The sequence below is a fragment of the Zalophus californianus genome, chromosome 9 (genome assembly GCF_009762305.2).
Source record: "Zalophus californianus isolate mZalCal1 chromosome 9, mZalCal1.pri.v2, whole genome shotgun sequence".
NCBI lineage: Eukaryota > Metazoa > Chordata > Mammalia > Carnivora > Otariidae > Zalophus > Zalophus californianus.
In genome coordinates, this window is record NC_045603.1 from 24,491,232 (window position 1) to 24,507,986 (window position 16,755).

The 16,755-nt window shown below is 38.5% G+C and overlaps 2 protein-coding genes across 2 annotated transcripts in view; both read right to left on the minus strand.

The window, feature by feature from the left end:
- CFAP54 (cilia and flagella associated protein 54) overlaps positions 1–16,755 on the minus strand; it is a 301,093-nt gene that overhangs the window by 93,699 nt on the left and 190,639 nt on the right. The window contains exons 48-51 of the mRNA XM_027594798.2: positions 13,322–13,375; positions 7,832–8,039; positions 5,707–5,786; positions 3,957–4,126 (exon numbers count right to left, since the gene is read on the minus strand). Of these exons, the coding sequence (XP_027450599.2) occupies positions 3,957–4,126; positions 5,707–5,786; positions 7,832–8,039; positions 13,322–13,375 (512 nt within the window). The remainder of the gene's footprint in view (positions 1–3,956; positions 4,127–5,706; positions 5,787–7,831; positions 8,040–13,321; positions 13,376–16,755) is intronic.
- LOC113922648 (EKC/KEOPS complex subunit LAGE3-like) lies at positions 1,224–1,947 on the minus strand. Its single transcript, XM_027594799.1, has one exon. The coding sequence runs from the start codon at positions 1,838–1,840 to the stop codon at positions 1,385–1,387; it is 456 nt and encodes a 151-aa protein (XP_027450600.1). The 5' UTR covers positions 1,841–1,947; the 3' UTR covers positions 1,224–1,384.

The following is a 16,755-nucleotide window of genomic DNA, read 5'->3' on the forward strand; positions in this document are numbered from 1 at the left end:
GCTATTGCTCTCTAAAATAGTCTGGAGAAGAGTTCTATATTCTTCTATAGGAAATCATATAGTCATGTTTTAGAGAGCGAGGGAGACGATGTATTTATATATATATATATATATATATATATATATATATATATATATATGTATGTATGCAAGGCATATTTTCTATTAATAAATCACCTAGTAAAAGTTCCTTCTCTTCAAACTTCAAAAGGGAAAATGGTACATTATTGTGCTAATAAGTCCATTTACTATCAATCAACTACCACTGTATTCTTAAGAATAGCTACAAATGTAACAGTGCTCTCAAATCAGTGTGTCTCAAGCTTTTTTTGTTTAGCTCAGCACTCTTTATATCCTTAAAAATTATTGAGAATCCCCAGAGTTCCATCAATATTTACCATATTGGAACTTTAACTTCATTACTATTTATTCATTTTAAAATAAAGACAATAAACCCATTACATGTGCACATCAATAATGCATTTTTATGAAAACATCTATATTTCCCAAAACAACAAAAATAGTGACAAGAATGCATCATTTTGCGTTTTTGTAAATCTCTTTAATGTCTGGCTAAATAAGAGAAAATCTACCTAATAGGAGACTTTCATATCTGCTTCTATGGTCTGTTGTGACATATTGTTTTGATTGAAGTATATGAAGCCTCACAGAGATAGCTATTGGAAATAGGAAGAGTATTTTCATATCGTTTTAAAATAATTGTGAATATTCTTCTTTGATACTATACCAAAATGTGACAAGTGATAGTTTTTTAAAAGTCTCTTACAATGTGAAAGCTAATATCACACACTGATGAAATTTCCTCCTCTGTTACATTAGAACCTATTGGTCTATCTTGTTACCCAGGATTTTGGAACATTATCCACTGATTTGGAAAATATCAACTCCCTGAGTTATGCAAATCCCCTTGATGTTGAAACATTTCTTTATATAAATTTTAAAAATGATGCTTGTAATATTAATTACCACCAATCTCTTCAGAACAGTTATATAAGCATTAGAAAACTGTCAAGCAAATAGAAATTTTCCAAAATTCTCATTTCCCTACAAAAGTTCAGATTTTTTTTTCTTTTTTTTTGGTAGCTCAGTTTTATTTTCTGCAGTAACAAACAAGCGCCCGTTCCTCTAGCAACAGGGAAAGAAATCAAGTGGACCAAGGGCCCCTACGCGCAAAAAATTAAACCCTGATAACAAAGTGGCAATTAACTCCAAGTACCAACTCCCTGTGCCTTGCCTAGTAGGGGGCACAAGACTAGGCCTCAGCTCCCTTTCCTGGGCCTCGGCTTCCTGGAGGAGGGGACCCAAAGCCCCGAATGTTTCGGATCACCAGGGAAAGCTGGTCGAGGAAGGAGTTGATCGAAATTCAGAAGAAGACGGGGTCTTCAGCAGTCCATCTAACGGCCAGGGCGCTGCGCTTCACTGTAAGCTCCTTCTGAACCACCCCTTGGTGGTGTTGGGCATGTGGGGCCAGGGACCTGCGGGCCCTCTCTGCCTCCAGGGGTGACCGGAAAGGCACAGTGAGCGTGAACTCCAGCACTCGGCTTGCCGCTGCCACAGCTACGGGCACCGCATCCCCACCAGGCCCCAGGGCCTGCGGTGCCTGCCCGGCCTGAGGAGGGGCACCGGCCGCCTCGCCCTCTGCTCTCTCGCCACCGCCGGGGCCCTCATCAGGGCTGATGGGGCTGCCAGAGCGCCCCTGGCAACCAGGAGCTCCAGGGCGAGGCTGGCGGTCCTGGCCGCCGGCTCTGCCCGCTCCGCCCGCCGCACCGGCCTCACGGGCCTCGCTGCCGCTGCGGTCGCCGTCGTCTAGGGCCTGCATGGCTGCCGCGTCCGGCTCCCCAGAGCCCACCACGAAGCCGCCTGCACTCTCCGCTAACCAAAAGTTCAGATTTTGTCATTAGCAACAAATACTATTTGTTGTTTTCCTAGAAGTGGCATGTTCATTTTGCTCATTTTCAATAAAATGCCTGTCAAAATACCCAAGTCTGAAAAACCAGTTTGTCAGTTGGTTTTTCAAATAAAAACGGTGTTCCATGAGACAAACTCCTTTTTCGGCTCTCATTTCAATCACGTATGTGTTCTTCCCCAAGACAACCACCATACTTTGATATGCAGCAAAGATGCTTTAGAGGTATTTCCCATTTAATATTTCCACAGAATATTAAAAATATATTCAAGGATCGGGATTTATAAATGACACAGATTCTACTGGGTCATCAAAGGCATTCTTAAATGAAACTAGGCCCTTTTTTTTTAGGTAGGTTCCATGACCTGTAATGAGATCAAGAGTTGGATGCTAACCGACAGCACCACCCAGGCACCCCTGCTTTTTTTTTTTTTTTTAATTGCAAGTGTGCAGCAGTAAAGAATGCAACGACCACTAGTACGGTTTGGTGCCACTGCTGTGATTCCCAGTAAGATGCCAGGAGCATCAGTGCAAATAACAACACAATGAAGATGGTGAATGACATCCTAGGTTTGTTATAAAAATAGTTCTGACCATACAGTTCCCCTTGAAAGGGTCTTGGAGACTCCCCTCGAAATCTGTAGGCCACATTTTGAGAGTCACTGCTCCAAAATGGACTAAATGGATTTTCATCACTGTTTAGAAACCACAAAAATCATAAATGTCCAAAAATCTACACTGCTCTAGCATAAAAACAAATTTAGATGTGGTTAATCATGGGACGGTCTTCGGTCAAGGCTCACACTGATGAGACGGTTGTATGTTTCTAATCAAAGCAAAGTGAGATTTCTGCTGAATTGGTTTCCCCTTTGCAAAAGCTATAGCTATGCTTCTTTTTCTCACAAAGAAAGCAGCTGGGCTTTCTTATTTGCCTGCCCAGATGTGGGGCAGAAGGGGGAGTGGTGGGGCTTGAAAGCTGTCAGCCATTGAACATCAAATTGGAGGCATACTCTTTATTATAACCACACAATTTTAAAACGATAGCTCCTTCTCCTCCCCCATCTCTACTCCCGATATCTCTGTATCATGTATCATTTCTGACCATACTATATAATTTACCTGCTTATTAAGCTCATAGTTTATTGTCAGTCTTTATTACCTCTTATAAACTCCATGAGGGTAGGGTTGTTTTCAATATTGTTAAATATTTTGCCTATATAGTATATATCCAGTATTGGGATACTGATATATCTCAAGAACCTAGAACAGTAACTAGCATATTGTAGGTCCCCCAAATTATTTTTTGAATGAATTAATGAATGGTAAGATAATAAACTTGTGCATTATTCAAAGAATCATTACTGAAATGTCAGACGGCCACACAATAGAGGTATTTACCACAAATGATATGAGAAGTTCTTGAAAATATAGGTCTATATATTTTTTTGTTATCCCACTTAATTGTTTATATATCTTTCAGCATATGGATACAGGAACTATATTCATCTCTATATCCTCAGTGTCTAGATCAGAGCCTAACAGTGAAGTAGTTAAAGGATACTGGTTGGGTAAATGAGTGAATCAATGAACAAGTCAAATGAAAGATCTGACACTAACAATTGCATAACATTTAAATAATCATCTACCCAAAACTGTTTCTTAAATGGTTTAGCAAAACATAATTCAGAAAATGTTACTTTTTAATAATAGAGCTTGTTTTTAATATTAACTATACTGCAGTTAAAATTAAAAAATAAAAAATAAATACATAAATAAATAAAATTAAAAAGCAAAGCTTTGTTAATTTGTTCATTCTTTGTATAAAACATCCTAGCTGTATGCTTTAATAAAGCAACCATTTTGTTTAGAACTGTAGTTTTAAGGGTAATAATATATGAAAACTCCCCTGAAAAAGAAAACACAAGTAAGCTCTATTAATACTGGAATTTATAAAACTCACATAAGATTTAGGTATATTTGACAAATTAGGGTGAGGAAGAAATTCTCTTCTGTGCCTGAAGAGACTCACCTGTATGCCGCCCGGTGTCTCTGCAGGGCGATTGCCGCCAGCTGAAGCCTGGCCTCCACCACAATCTCCAACTCACCAGCACAACACTGAGAGAGGTTCTTGTGGCCTGGATGCTCTATCTCTGACACAAGGAAGTTTAGTCTGTCCTCAGCTTCTGTCAGTAAAATCGACTAAAGAAAGAGCACCACATAACCACGTAAGTTCAGAAACAATACAAGTAATAGCTCACCCTTATTCATCCAGGTGTTTTTCATGTACTGAGAAAAGTAACAATGAATGGAAGACCAGATAGGAAATTTGAACATAATCATCAGAGAAGAGTGCTCAGCAAACAGGAAAAAGGCAACAGGAAATGGAAAGGAGGGTAATGGCAAGAGTAAGCATGTATCACAGTTACCCTTTATTGTAGGCACAGCCAAAGCTCATTACTCACAGTATTTAAACTCTTCCGTAAAGTGGCTGCAAATACTGAATTAGCAAATACTAAAGCATTGCTCCTAGAGGTAATACAAGGATAGGTTCCTGTTGGCCTCGGGTCACAACCTTTTTGCCAACTGATCCACACATAACTTTGTTTAATGTGTGTTTATATTTAAAGACACATTATTTAATATATACCATAAATTCACTAACCTTGAACTAACAGCTCTAAAACTCAAGCCTGACGTTTATCTGACACATTTATTTTCTCCATAAAGCACATCACAGCCTTCTTACATTTAGGAATACTAAACAGTATTTCAGCACTATGCTTAGGGGCCATTTCAAACAGTGAAATCACCAACGAAAAGCACAAAAATGCAAAAAAAAAAAAAAATATGGCAATAAATAGACCATGGAAGGGATACTTGTCTACAGTATGAGGGTAGAAACAAAAAGTCAGAGCACTGCCTTGCCCAACTCAGCTGGGAATGTGTGTGTTGGGCAACTCAAATTTTTCTGTGCTCTGTGATGTTCACAAATGACCACAAATGAGCCACGAGTATCAATTCTGGAGTTATGAGTAAATTTTAGCAGATAGGCAAATTAGCAATTAGTGAAGCTGGGAATAATGAGAATTGGCTGGATTTCAAGTTAAACTATGGTCATCTACCTGGTAATGTTAAGATAATGAGATTTTACAATTGACAATAGTAAATAGCAGCCTGGCATGGCAGAGGAAAATGGGACCAGCCAATCTTCCAAGAAACAGGTCTCTAAAAACTTGTTTGTACAGTAAATATTATATAAGTACTGGGACAACTTAGTATAATGGTTAAGAACACAATCTGTATTTTATTAGTTGAGTGGCATTAGTGAATTTTTTTCTAAGCCTCAATTTTCTCATGGTTCAGCACAACATAGTTCAAAAATGATTAACACCTACATCACAGAGTTGTAAGAATTAATCATGCAAAGTGCCTGTCATGTAGTAAGCACTGAATAAATGGTAACTGTTTGTGTTGCTGTTGTCATCACTATTATTATTAGGAAATGAGACACAGGGTGTGGAATACTCAAATCTCATCAAATAATGAATATTTTCCACAGTGCCTTAATCAGGTTGTAAAGTCAAAGTCTGACAACCTCTGGGCATCTAATTTTCTCATGAGAAGTAGGCTCCATCTCTGGCCTCAATCCATGCTTATGCAAGAAAAGCTACTTGGTCTCCCAAGAGCAAACACAACCCTGAAAGTGAGCCTGTCCAGGGCCTATTAGTGGACATTTTGGTAACCAATTTAGTATGATTTGAAAAATCTTCCAAACTTACCTTCACTGTGCTAAAAGTGAAGTCATCTTTCATTTTTACAAACTGACCAGGTGAGCTTCCATCATCCTTTAAACATAGCTCTGTAAGACACAAAATTTTGGAAGAACCAAGGATATCTGTGGTTAACTTAAATATTAATTCTAGTTTATAAAACTCAACATTGGTTGGGAAACCATCCATACATTTCATATTTTAAAAAACCCACAATGATAATTAGAAATACTATTTTATCAAATGGTCCCTAAATACCATATATTCAAAAACTGAGGATGATTTTTACAACACATCAGATAATTCTGAAAGGATGCTTGATGATATTCTTTAAATTATTGGCTACTGATACAGAGTAGTGGTTCCTCCCCTGGGATCACAGGACCCCTTCAGGTCCCCAAAGCATTTTGGGTCTTCCAGATATTCGTAACATTTCAATAAGATCTCCTTGGAAATGTCAGTTCTACTGATTTGCATAAGCCTCTCATACTAAGAGCAGAGAGTGAGACCATTTGAAATAGTACAGTCCATTAGATCCACAAGTATCCCAAAATACCGAACCACAATCTGAAGATTGTCCATATTCTGAGCCAGGGAAAACTGAGATAATTGAGATCACAGACTCTGCCTGCTTTAGTAAACCTAACTTCCAGACTATAGGAGAGAGAGAAGAAAAAAAAAAAAAAAAAAAAACACGACTGGGAATTACTGCCAAAAATACCCACCTAAAGAGACCAAACTTGTCAAGGAAGAAAAGGAAGTCTAAAATAACATGGAATTGAATGTCCTTGCCTTCCCCTCTTCTTCCAACTCCTACCTACCTGGCTGTCTCCTAAAATAGGGGGTTCTGGAGTGAGAGGTCAGCTGAGTATGAAAGAGGGCTTAAGAATCGGGAAAGGCCCAGCAGAAAGATCTGGGGCTGGGTTTTCTCCCCTAAGGGAGAAAGTAAGGAAGAGACAGAGAAAGATAGAAATAAATGCCTGGAGACTGCTATGAAAGAATCCTGGGAGATGTATCTGGACATGAAAGATGTTAGGAAGAGCGTGATCCACGTTTTTCTCCTGCTCTCTCTGCCTCTGAGTGACCCTGGTGCTTCTCCGTGTGGCCCTCCCAGGTAGTAACCTGCCCCTCCTCTTGGAGGATTAAATAACAAACTATGTTTTTAGTGGCCATCATCTGATCTGTTGGCCTCATCATACCCGAATAATAATAATAGGAGTTACATTTTAAAACAGAGCCAATATTACTCCAATATCCAAACTGGACAAAGATACCACAAGAAAAACTACAGACCAATATCTGTAATGAATAAGTATGTAAAATTCTTGGAAATGGAATCCAGCAACATATAAAAAGAATTTATACACCATGACTAAATGGGAGTTAGCCCAAGAATGTAATTACTTTACTACACCATATCAACAGAATAAAAAAAAAATCATCTTAATAGATGCAGGAAAAGCACTTAATAAAATTCAGCACCCTTTTAAAATAAAATCATTCAACAAACCAGGAATAAAAAAGAAATTTCCCTGCCTGATAATCTATAAAAAATCCACAGTTAACACCATACTTAATGGTGGAAAACAAACTATTCTTAGGGCAACATCCAAAACAGTTGAAAAATACGTATATACTATGACCTACAAATCCCATACATGGGCATCTTATCCCATAGAAATACACACTATATGATATGGATATGTAGCACTTCAACACTGTTCCCTAGAAGTTGATGTGAATGCACATCAACAGCAGAATGGTTGAATAAACAGTGAGATATGCAGCATAGAATACTATAGAACCAGAAAAGCAGAACAAAGCAGTTGACCTGAAGTGGTTTTAGTGAAGTTTTTCACAAGACGCAGAAAAATGTAAAATATATCATTTTATAAATAAATGACAAATCCTATTTTGTACACATATATATATATGAAAAAGTTTATGAATACTGACATATATGAATGGGTACGGATATGCTTATACCTAACGTGTGCCTCATTAAGTGAGATTAGAGAAAAATATGGAATATATATATACGAGGCTGTTCATATGGATTACTGGGAGTGGAGTGGAAACGGTTGGAGAAAGAGGAGAAAGAAAAACAAGCAAAAAAAATAAAACAAAAGATTACCTTTCAAGTTTGGAAGGTTGGCTCTACCCTTCTCACAAGTCAGTCCATGGTAGATTGTTTTCATTGAGTTTTCTGGGACACGATTTATTGTTGCAGCCATACTTATTAAAAAGTATGCTTTAACAAAAGAAAACTTATTTAAAAGATGTTGCTGGCCAAGTGTAACCAGAATTACAGGCAATCCTTTACTTATTAATTCATCAAGTGCCTAAAAAAAAAAAAATGAAACAAAGAAGAAAACAAAGCAAATCAGTAAAATACTGTTTTCAGGTAATATTAGTTTTCATCCCCTTTTGCATTCACCGTTTGGTGTTAGATGGTGGAACACAGGATAGACACGACGTACCGTAAGTGACAGGTCTATCGCAGGAGACCTGTAACGTCAGAACTATCCCAGCAGTTCTAAGTGCCTCCGCCATTCCCCACCAGTTTGTGACCTGTGCCTCATGAGCCCAGCCCTGCCACATAAGGAGTGAACCTGGTGCTGAGAGCAAGGGAGGGAACGTCTTATCAAAATAAAGAACCCACAAAAGCTCATCAGCCATGCACGCCCGGCTGCTCTGCTTTCACATGAGTAAGTCAGAGGTACTAGGAAGGAGCAGGGCAAGAACGGGTAGACAAGCATACTCCCTACCCAGCTTCGATGCCAAGCTCAATCATTAGAACTCTGCCTCGTGTACACCCCGTCAACTCCCTGGTCCCTCTCCGGTGCATATACACGTCCTTGGCAAAAAAACAGCCATGGTAAAATCCAAAGCTGGACCTTCTTTACGTGTGCACACTGCAGCTGAAGAAGACTGAAGAAAAGCATGCAGTCAGGCTAAGCCATCCCACTGTAAGATCCAGACCAAACCTCGGTGCTACTTGGTCATCATTCTACATTTTCCCAGTCCATTCACTCTCCCTCTCTCCTAGACAACCATTTCATGTTCTTTCTGTTTCTAAATCCTGACCTTTCCTCCCCATGCTCCTCCCAGCTAATGACCTTGCTTCTTCTACTTAAGAGGGAAAATTGAAGCAGCCAGAGTAGTGTCCACAGACCCTACAGCTCCATCTCTCCCACCTACCCAAGCATCTGCCCTGCCTCCCCTCCTGCCAATTAGGCCATGGATCCTCTCCCCACTGGTCTATTCATTCTCTTCTACATCATAAATGATGTCCCCTTGCTGCAGACATTCTCATCAGCACAAACCATGCTGTCTTCTCTTCCATCTTAAAAAAACAAAAATTGCCTATACTTTGACTTCCTTCTCCAGCTACTACCCAAATTCTCACTCTCCTTTATAGCAATGATTTAAAGAGTTGTCAATATTCCAATTTCTTTCCTTTCATTTGTTTTTAAACCCACTCATTTCCTACACTGAAACCCTTTAAGGTCACCAATGGCCTGTACTTGCCTTAAACCAGTGTTCAATTCTTAGTCCTCATAAGCCATGTTATTTTTAATCTAAGACATCATTATCTTATATGCCAATTAAACCATCACAGGTCCTCAACTATAAAATGCATTCTAATTTCAGAGCTATTAAATGTGAAAAAAGATCCTGTTTAAGACTCAGTGAGTTGTGGTGCTTGATTCGTGTGCAAAATATGACACTATTAATCAATTCCTCTTTTGAAAATGTTTCTCTCAGCTTTCAAGTCACCACATTCTCTTGGTTTCTTTCCTATCCCGTCAGTCATTCCTTTCCAGTCCTTGCGGCTTCTTCTTCTTCTCCTATATTTTTAAACACCAGAGTGTCCCAGGGCTTGGTCCTCCTCCCTCTCCTTACTCCCTCCCCCTAGATGATCTCTTTTATTTTTTCCCCTTTAGATGATCTTAAACAGGCTCATGGTTTTAATTTCATCTAAATGCTGATGAAATCCTGAGTTTTTCTTTCCAGCTCCAATCTCTCTTCTTAAAGTCAAACCAACTTCTGACTCAAATAGTCCACTTGGATATCTAAGAGATATCTCAAACTCAACATGTCCAAACTGTATTCCCAGCCTCCTCACAACCACACACACACACACACACACACACACACACACTCACTCACACTAAAATATAAGCTCTATGAGGGCTGGGAATTTGTCTGTATTGTTGATTGACTGATGTGTTTGACTGACAGCACTGAAACAGTGCCTAGCACAGAGTAGACTCAATAGATCAGCTAAAGTGATCCCTTTAAACAGGTAGATCAGGCCACCCCTCTGCTCTAAACCTTCCAGTGGCTCCCCATGCTGTTCAGAAAAAGAACCCAAGTTACAAAGACCCTACAAGGCTCTTCTCGAACTGGCCCCCTGTTACCTCTCTGACCCTGTCTCCTACAGCTTCCGCATCATTCACGGGGCTCTTAGCCACACTAAGATGCCCCTCACCATCTCACCAAGCTAGGCAATCCTGCCTCTAAGGCCTTTGCACTCACTGCACTCTCTTCCTAGATGGTTCCTAAATTTCCAGATTTCCTAAACTTGCACCATTACCTGTTCACAAATGCCACATCAGTTAAGACTAACCTGATTACCTCATTTAAAATTACAACCCCCAACCTAGCCCCAAGCTCCCAATCCCCTTTATGTGCTTCTGGGCTTATTTTCTCCCTCACCATGGTTCACCTTCTAACTTACTATATAATTTACTTAATTATAATGTTTTTTCCCACTAAAATTTAAGCTCTCTGAAGGCTTGGAGTTTGTCTGTTGCTGACTGACTGATGTATTTCTTTGACAGCACCAGAATAGTGCCTTGCACACAATATGCTCTTATTAAATATTTGCTGGATTAACAATATTTGTTAAATTAATAACTTCAGATGTTGGGGCTGTCTATTCTAGAAGAAAGGGAAACTATTTGCCTTATGTGAATTAAAAAAGAAAAGTCTCGTTGTTTGGGAGAGTTTGAGGCAACGCTGGCGGTGGAGAAGTCCATTGCTGTTGTTGATTCTCTACTCTCTTCTAAAAGGTGAAAATTACTACCTGCAGAAGAACCAGACATGGAACCACACTGAGTCTGAGCAGGCAACAAACTGCATACTAGGAAAATGGCTGACGTTCTCTATCGAGGGGGGGGGTGGCAGGGGGAGAAACTTCAGATTGGTTGGGGGTGTGAGGAGAGGGGAGAAGGTTTCTCTTTTTTCTCCCTAGCAAACAGTGTCTTAATGAGCCTTGACAATTACACACAAACACTTGAGGATCAAAACAAGATTAATTAGTAATGCTACTTAACACTCATTTCTCACCCTCTATACAGAAAATATAAAGTGTAATCTGAAGAGTCTTAAGCAGACCAACAGTTTTGTTTTAATTAATTAGCTAATAGAAATCGGCTTTCCATTTTACTGTCAGTCTCTTTTTGTTTAAAAAGAAATGATCAGGCAGACATTCCCTTTATACCCAAAAACACTCCTTAAAAAAAGTATTTTTAGGATGCCTGGAATTTATGACTGGAAAGAAATAAATATTCTTAAACATCCGAAGGTCTTGGAACACTGAAACAAAATATGAATATGTATGTGTATCTTCCTAATACCGATTCTTTCATTGCAGGCAACTTACTTATAAATCAAAACAAATTTTAAGGCCAAACAATGAATCATCTGAAGCAAAATTAAAAATGAAGTTTGTGGAATAATAAGAACAATAATGGAAAAGTAGTAAGATTACATTTAATAAAAGGTGGCTATAATGCCTATCAAAATTATGGAAGATAAAACTAAAGCAATATTGAGAAATGTTTCTCAAAATTATTTAATAAAAATAGCTTACTTCATGAAACAGAATGCTGTTTCCTAGCATTTAAAAAAATTAAAACTACGTGCACCTGTCTCTCTACATTGACTAACACCTGGTTGCGTGAATGCCTTATCTGTTTGTAACCCCTTAACCATGGCTGCACTACCACTCCTCTGTTCTAACACTTTCTAGTGGACAAACTGACAAGACTCCTAAGATTTTAAAAAAATGATTTCAAGATATTTAAATGCTACAGGACATGGATGGAGCTAGAGAGTATTAGGCTAAGTGAAATAAGTCAGAGAAAGACAAATGTCATATCATTTCACTCACATGTGGGATTTAAGAAACAAAACAGATGAACATGGGGCGGGGGGAAGAGAGGCAAACCATAAAGCCGACTCTTAACTATAGAGAACTCACTGAGTGTTGCTGGAGAGGAGGCAGGGTGGGGGATGGGCTAAATGGGTGACAGGGATTAAGAAGGGCACTTGTGATGAGCACTGGGTGTTATATGTAAGTGATGAATCACTAAATCCACTCCTGAAACTAATATTATACGATATGTTAACTAACTAGAATTTATATAAAAATTTGAAACAAACAAAAAATACATTTAAATGCTACTAGGTTATCAAAAGCTTAAATCCTAATCATTCAATTACTGACAAGAACAAACATATTGAGATGGGCAGTCTAGTCTTTTCTATGTAAAGAACACTGGGATGTTAGAGGAGTTTCTTATGAAAATGCCATATGGGGGTGCCTGCATGGCTCAGTCAGTTAAGCGGCTGCCTTTGGCTCAGGTCATGATCCCAGAGTGGAGGGAATGAAGCCCCATGTCAGGCTCCCTGCTCAGCAGGGAGTCTGCTTCTCCCTCTGCCCCATCCCCCTGCTCCTTCTCTCTCCCTCTCTCACTCACTCTCTCTTAAGTAAATAAATGATCTTTTAAAAAAAGTTAAAAAAAAACAAAATGTCATATTAAAACCTTCCATTAGCTAGCACTACAGTAGTAAGCATATTGCAGTATGAAAATGTATCAAACCATTCAAACACCTTAAATTTATACAATGTTAAATGTCAATTATGTCTCAATAAAATTTTTTTATTTTTATAATTTTTTTTTTATTTTCAATAAAGGAGAAAAAAAGAAAACCACTGACTGAGAGGCAGTCTCAGACTGGAGAAAGGATGTGAGTAAAAGCAGTATTGAACAAGTGAGCTAAGAGCAAAACACACAAAATCCTTTTCCTACAATTGAAGTCAGCCATTCTCGTCTAGGTAGTCAAGATAAATATTAAAATTAGATACTTGACATGGCTAGATAAACAATATGAATACATATACATAACTGAAAAATTTACAAGTAATAACTGATATTTGTTCATTTTGAAAACCAGATCAGTTTCGGTCCAATCTTACCTCGGGCCTCAGCATTTGGAGATAAAATCCCATTATTAGAAATAGAAGAGCATATTATGTAGGAGATTTTCTTTTTTTTTTTTTTTAAAGATTTTATTTATTTATTTGACAGAGAGACACAGCGAGAGAGGGAACCCAAGCAGAGGGAGTGGGAGAGGGAGAAGCAGGCTTCCCGCTGAGTAGGAAGCCTGATGCGGGGCTTGATCCCAGTAGCATCTGCTTAACAACTGAGCCACCCAGGTGCCCCATGTAGGAGATTTTCAAAAACAAGGGTTACACCTACTAAATAGATTGAAATGACTAAAAATTATCCTTCCTAAATATCCAACATTTATAAAATATTGTTATCCTTACCTGTATATTTTCTTTACTAGTAAGAGGTTTTCCTGAGTCAAATGATTGAAATATCTGTCAATATACAAAACATTAACATTAGAAACAAAAATATTATTTTATATGAAACTGTTAATGTGTCCTGAAAGTATTTTAAAAATAATTTTTATTGTAAAAGTAATACATGCTCTAGTCAGAAAAGCAAGTATAGAATAAAGTAAAAATTACACATAAGTCAACTTCTTTTAGGTTGTCAATGTTAATATTTTGATGTCTTTACTACCAATTTCTTTTTTATGTATTCTAAATTTTTACATATATGTATTTGTATTCCTTTTCATTAAATATTATATCATACTCATTTTTCCATGCCATTAAGTCATTTGTAAACCTCAGTTTTATAGCTAGGTAATGTTCAATCCTATGAATGAAACATAGTAACTTAATTCCTTTCCTTTTGTTAGACATTGAGGGGGACTAATTCCCACTTTCATCCCACCATTCAGCCCTAGTTTAAGTAACACGGGTGGCTATTTTGTCTGTATTTCTGATTATCCTCTTTGGATAGATTCCTGGGAGCAGAACTGCTGGGTCATAAGAGTATTAGCACTGAGTATTAGCATTTAGAAGAATCTTTGCCAATCTGAGATAGAATCATATTACTCTTCAGAGTAACTCTTTTTGTGGTTCTTTTCCTTTGTTGTGAATGACCTGTTATATGTTTGGCTCTAAATACAATGTTACATCAGGGAACATTCCATTTATTTGCCACAGGAGATGTATCTTCCTATAGGGTGCATTCCTCTTGGTACAGAAGGCCCTTTTTTGAAGATGTCAATACTGATGCTCCACCCATAACCCCTCCGTCACCTGGAAGTCACCGGTAGCTTCTGTGGACAGGTTATTCACATATGGACAGTATCCTACTTCAAGTACCTGTATTTCTTTGCTTGAGGGCGTTCTGTGGCCACAAGAGTGTTCAGGAGAGGCTGGGAGTGCAGGGAGCAACCCATTCCAGTAAGCACAAGATTATTCTCCCTGGTCTCTCCGAGGGCCCGGTTGCCCACGCAGGGACATTTATGCTCTCTGTGATGGTTCTCCTCCCTTCCGATCTGACTTTCCCACACACTCACCATTCTCTTTGGAATCACCTCCCAAATATATTACTTGCTCCCAATTCCTTGTCTTAGGATCTGAGGGATTTGAGGGACCTCGAAACCAAGGCATCACATATAGCTCTTACTGGAATAAAGTGTTGGTAAGTGTTAATTTTTTTCCCTTTTTCGAAGATATCCTGTATCTTCTCTAATCCATTGAAAAGTGAGTAACTGAATCCAGGGGAAGACCTTTGGTGATATAATTGGAAGAGAGTTGATGATGGGACTTTAGATTTGGCGCTAAGAGCAGAATCCCAGTACAAGTATCATGTTAAAAGATAGACTTTCTTAAGAAGCCTGTGAAAAGTCAAATAGTAATCTGTAAGACTTTTTCAGTTACTTCTTTGACAACTAAAATCTAGTTAATTAATCCTTTCTTTAAACAACTAGCCCCGAGCCTAATAACATTGGCACCTATTTTAATTATAAACCCTGAATGCATTTCCTCTTTTAATTACACTTTTTAAATTCCCAGTTGAAGCTGGAAGGCTTCAAATTAACTTTGAGAACACAAAATTTGAAGTCACAGTCTATTGAAAGACAATTCACCCACACTTTTCTCTTATGAAAACTGGTTAATAAAAATGAAGTTTGGAATTCACCTGTTAAAAATTAGTTTCAGACTGTTTGCTTTGGCGAAAGCAGTGAACATTAAAAACTCTCTCTCGTAAAACAAAAACAAAAACAAACAACAAAACAAAAACAAAAAACAAACACCTAAAAACCAAAAGGCAACTTTCTCTTGTTCCTCATTCTACCCATTGGTTTCTCTTTCCTTCTCATTTTCCTGGACTCTACGTGTGGATGACCCTGAGGTTCAGTCCTCGGATTTCTGTTTTTCTCTCTCTGCTCCGGCTGATTTCATCCAGTCCCATGATTTTAAATCTCTATGCTAATGCTCCCAAAATTTACTAGGATCCATCTCCACCAAGGAGACCACTTTTCACTCCTTTCACCAATATTACCCCAACCATTGTCATATCTAACTCATATTATTTGCAAAGACCTTCTAACTGGTCTCCCTCTTCATGCCCATGCTCATCCACAGTCTCTTCTCCAAACAGCAAGCCAAGTGGCCCTTTGAAAAGTAATTCCTATGCTGTCACTCCTCTGCTCAAAACTCTGTAAGGTTTCCCATCTTACTTAGAGTAAACTCCTGTTCCTCACCAAGCCCCATGAGGTCTGCTATAACCGTAGCTCCTGAGTCCCACCATCTGCTCCTCCTCTCTGTTTTATCAGCCTCACTTGGCCTCCTTGGTTTTCCTCAACCACATTTTGCAGGCATCCCCCTCGGGGCCTTTGCCCTTGCACTTCCTCCTAGTTGAAAGGTTGGTCCCTCAAATCTTTCACCCTCAAAACTCCCTTAATAAGGGATATTTCAAGCCACTTTGAATAAAACCCACTGCTTTGATCACTCTCTGTCCCCTCAGCTCAGCTTGACTATCCCTCATAGTACATCATCACCTGACATATATTTATGTGCTTAATACGTTTATTGTTTGTCTTCTTCACTGGACTGTCCAATAGTAACATGCTCCCCAAAAGGCAATAACTCCATTTATCTTTTTACTGGTCAATCCCCATGGCTAAAATAGTGCCTGTTATTCAGTAAGCATTCAATAAAATATTTAAATGAGTTAAAATATAATTTTAATATGCAAATCATTTACAATAGGGAAAGGCTGTTGGCTGAGAAGCAAGCAAGAAAATATTGTTCATTTAACCCAGGTAAGAAGATGAGTTAGTTCATGCCAAAAAAATGAGCAAAAAACTAACTCTTTTCTCTCTAGATAGAGAGATATAGAAAGAGATAGAGATAGGGATGTATATACATACACACACAGATGTATCCTATTGCCTACTGAATGTCCCTCTTAGGCTTATTTCTAGATAACCTCACACTTACCCTGGTACAACAAATTATAATGCTGTATCAGTCATACTGAGAATTAAGCAGTGACATTTTAGGGAAGTACACTGAAGTAATGAATGCATTGTATGTATATTTAATGTCAGCTTCTACAAGTAATTTTCAAGACTGATAGCCTATTCCCCAGCTTCTTCTAGGCCTTCCAAATTTGAATCCCACCAGTATGTACTGTCTGTCAGTCTCACTCCTCACGCATACCGTCTTCCCCAGGAAACTGACTTGTTACCTCCTATTTCCTTTATTGCTAGATCACAAGGGTCCAAGCGTCTGCAAGATCACTCAGTGATTCTCATGAAACCCAAAACAAGAAAATAACAGCTCACTCTGATTTAAATATAAATGCCAGTATTCATTTGCAAGGATGTTTC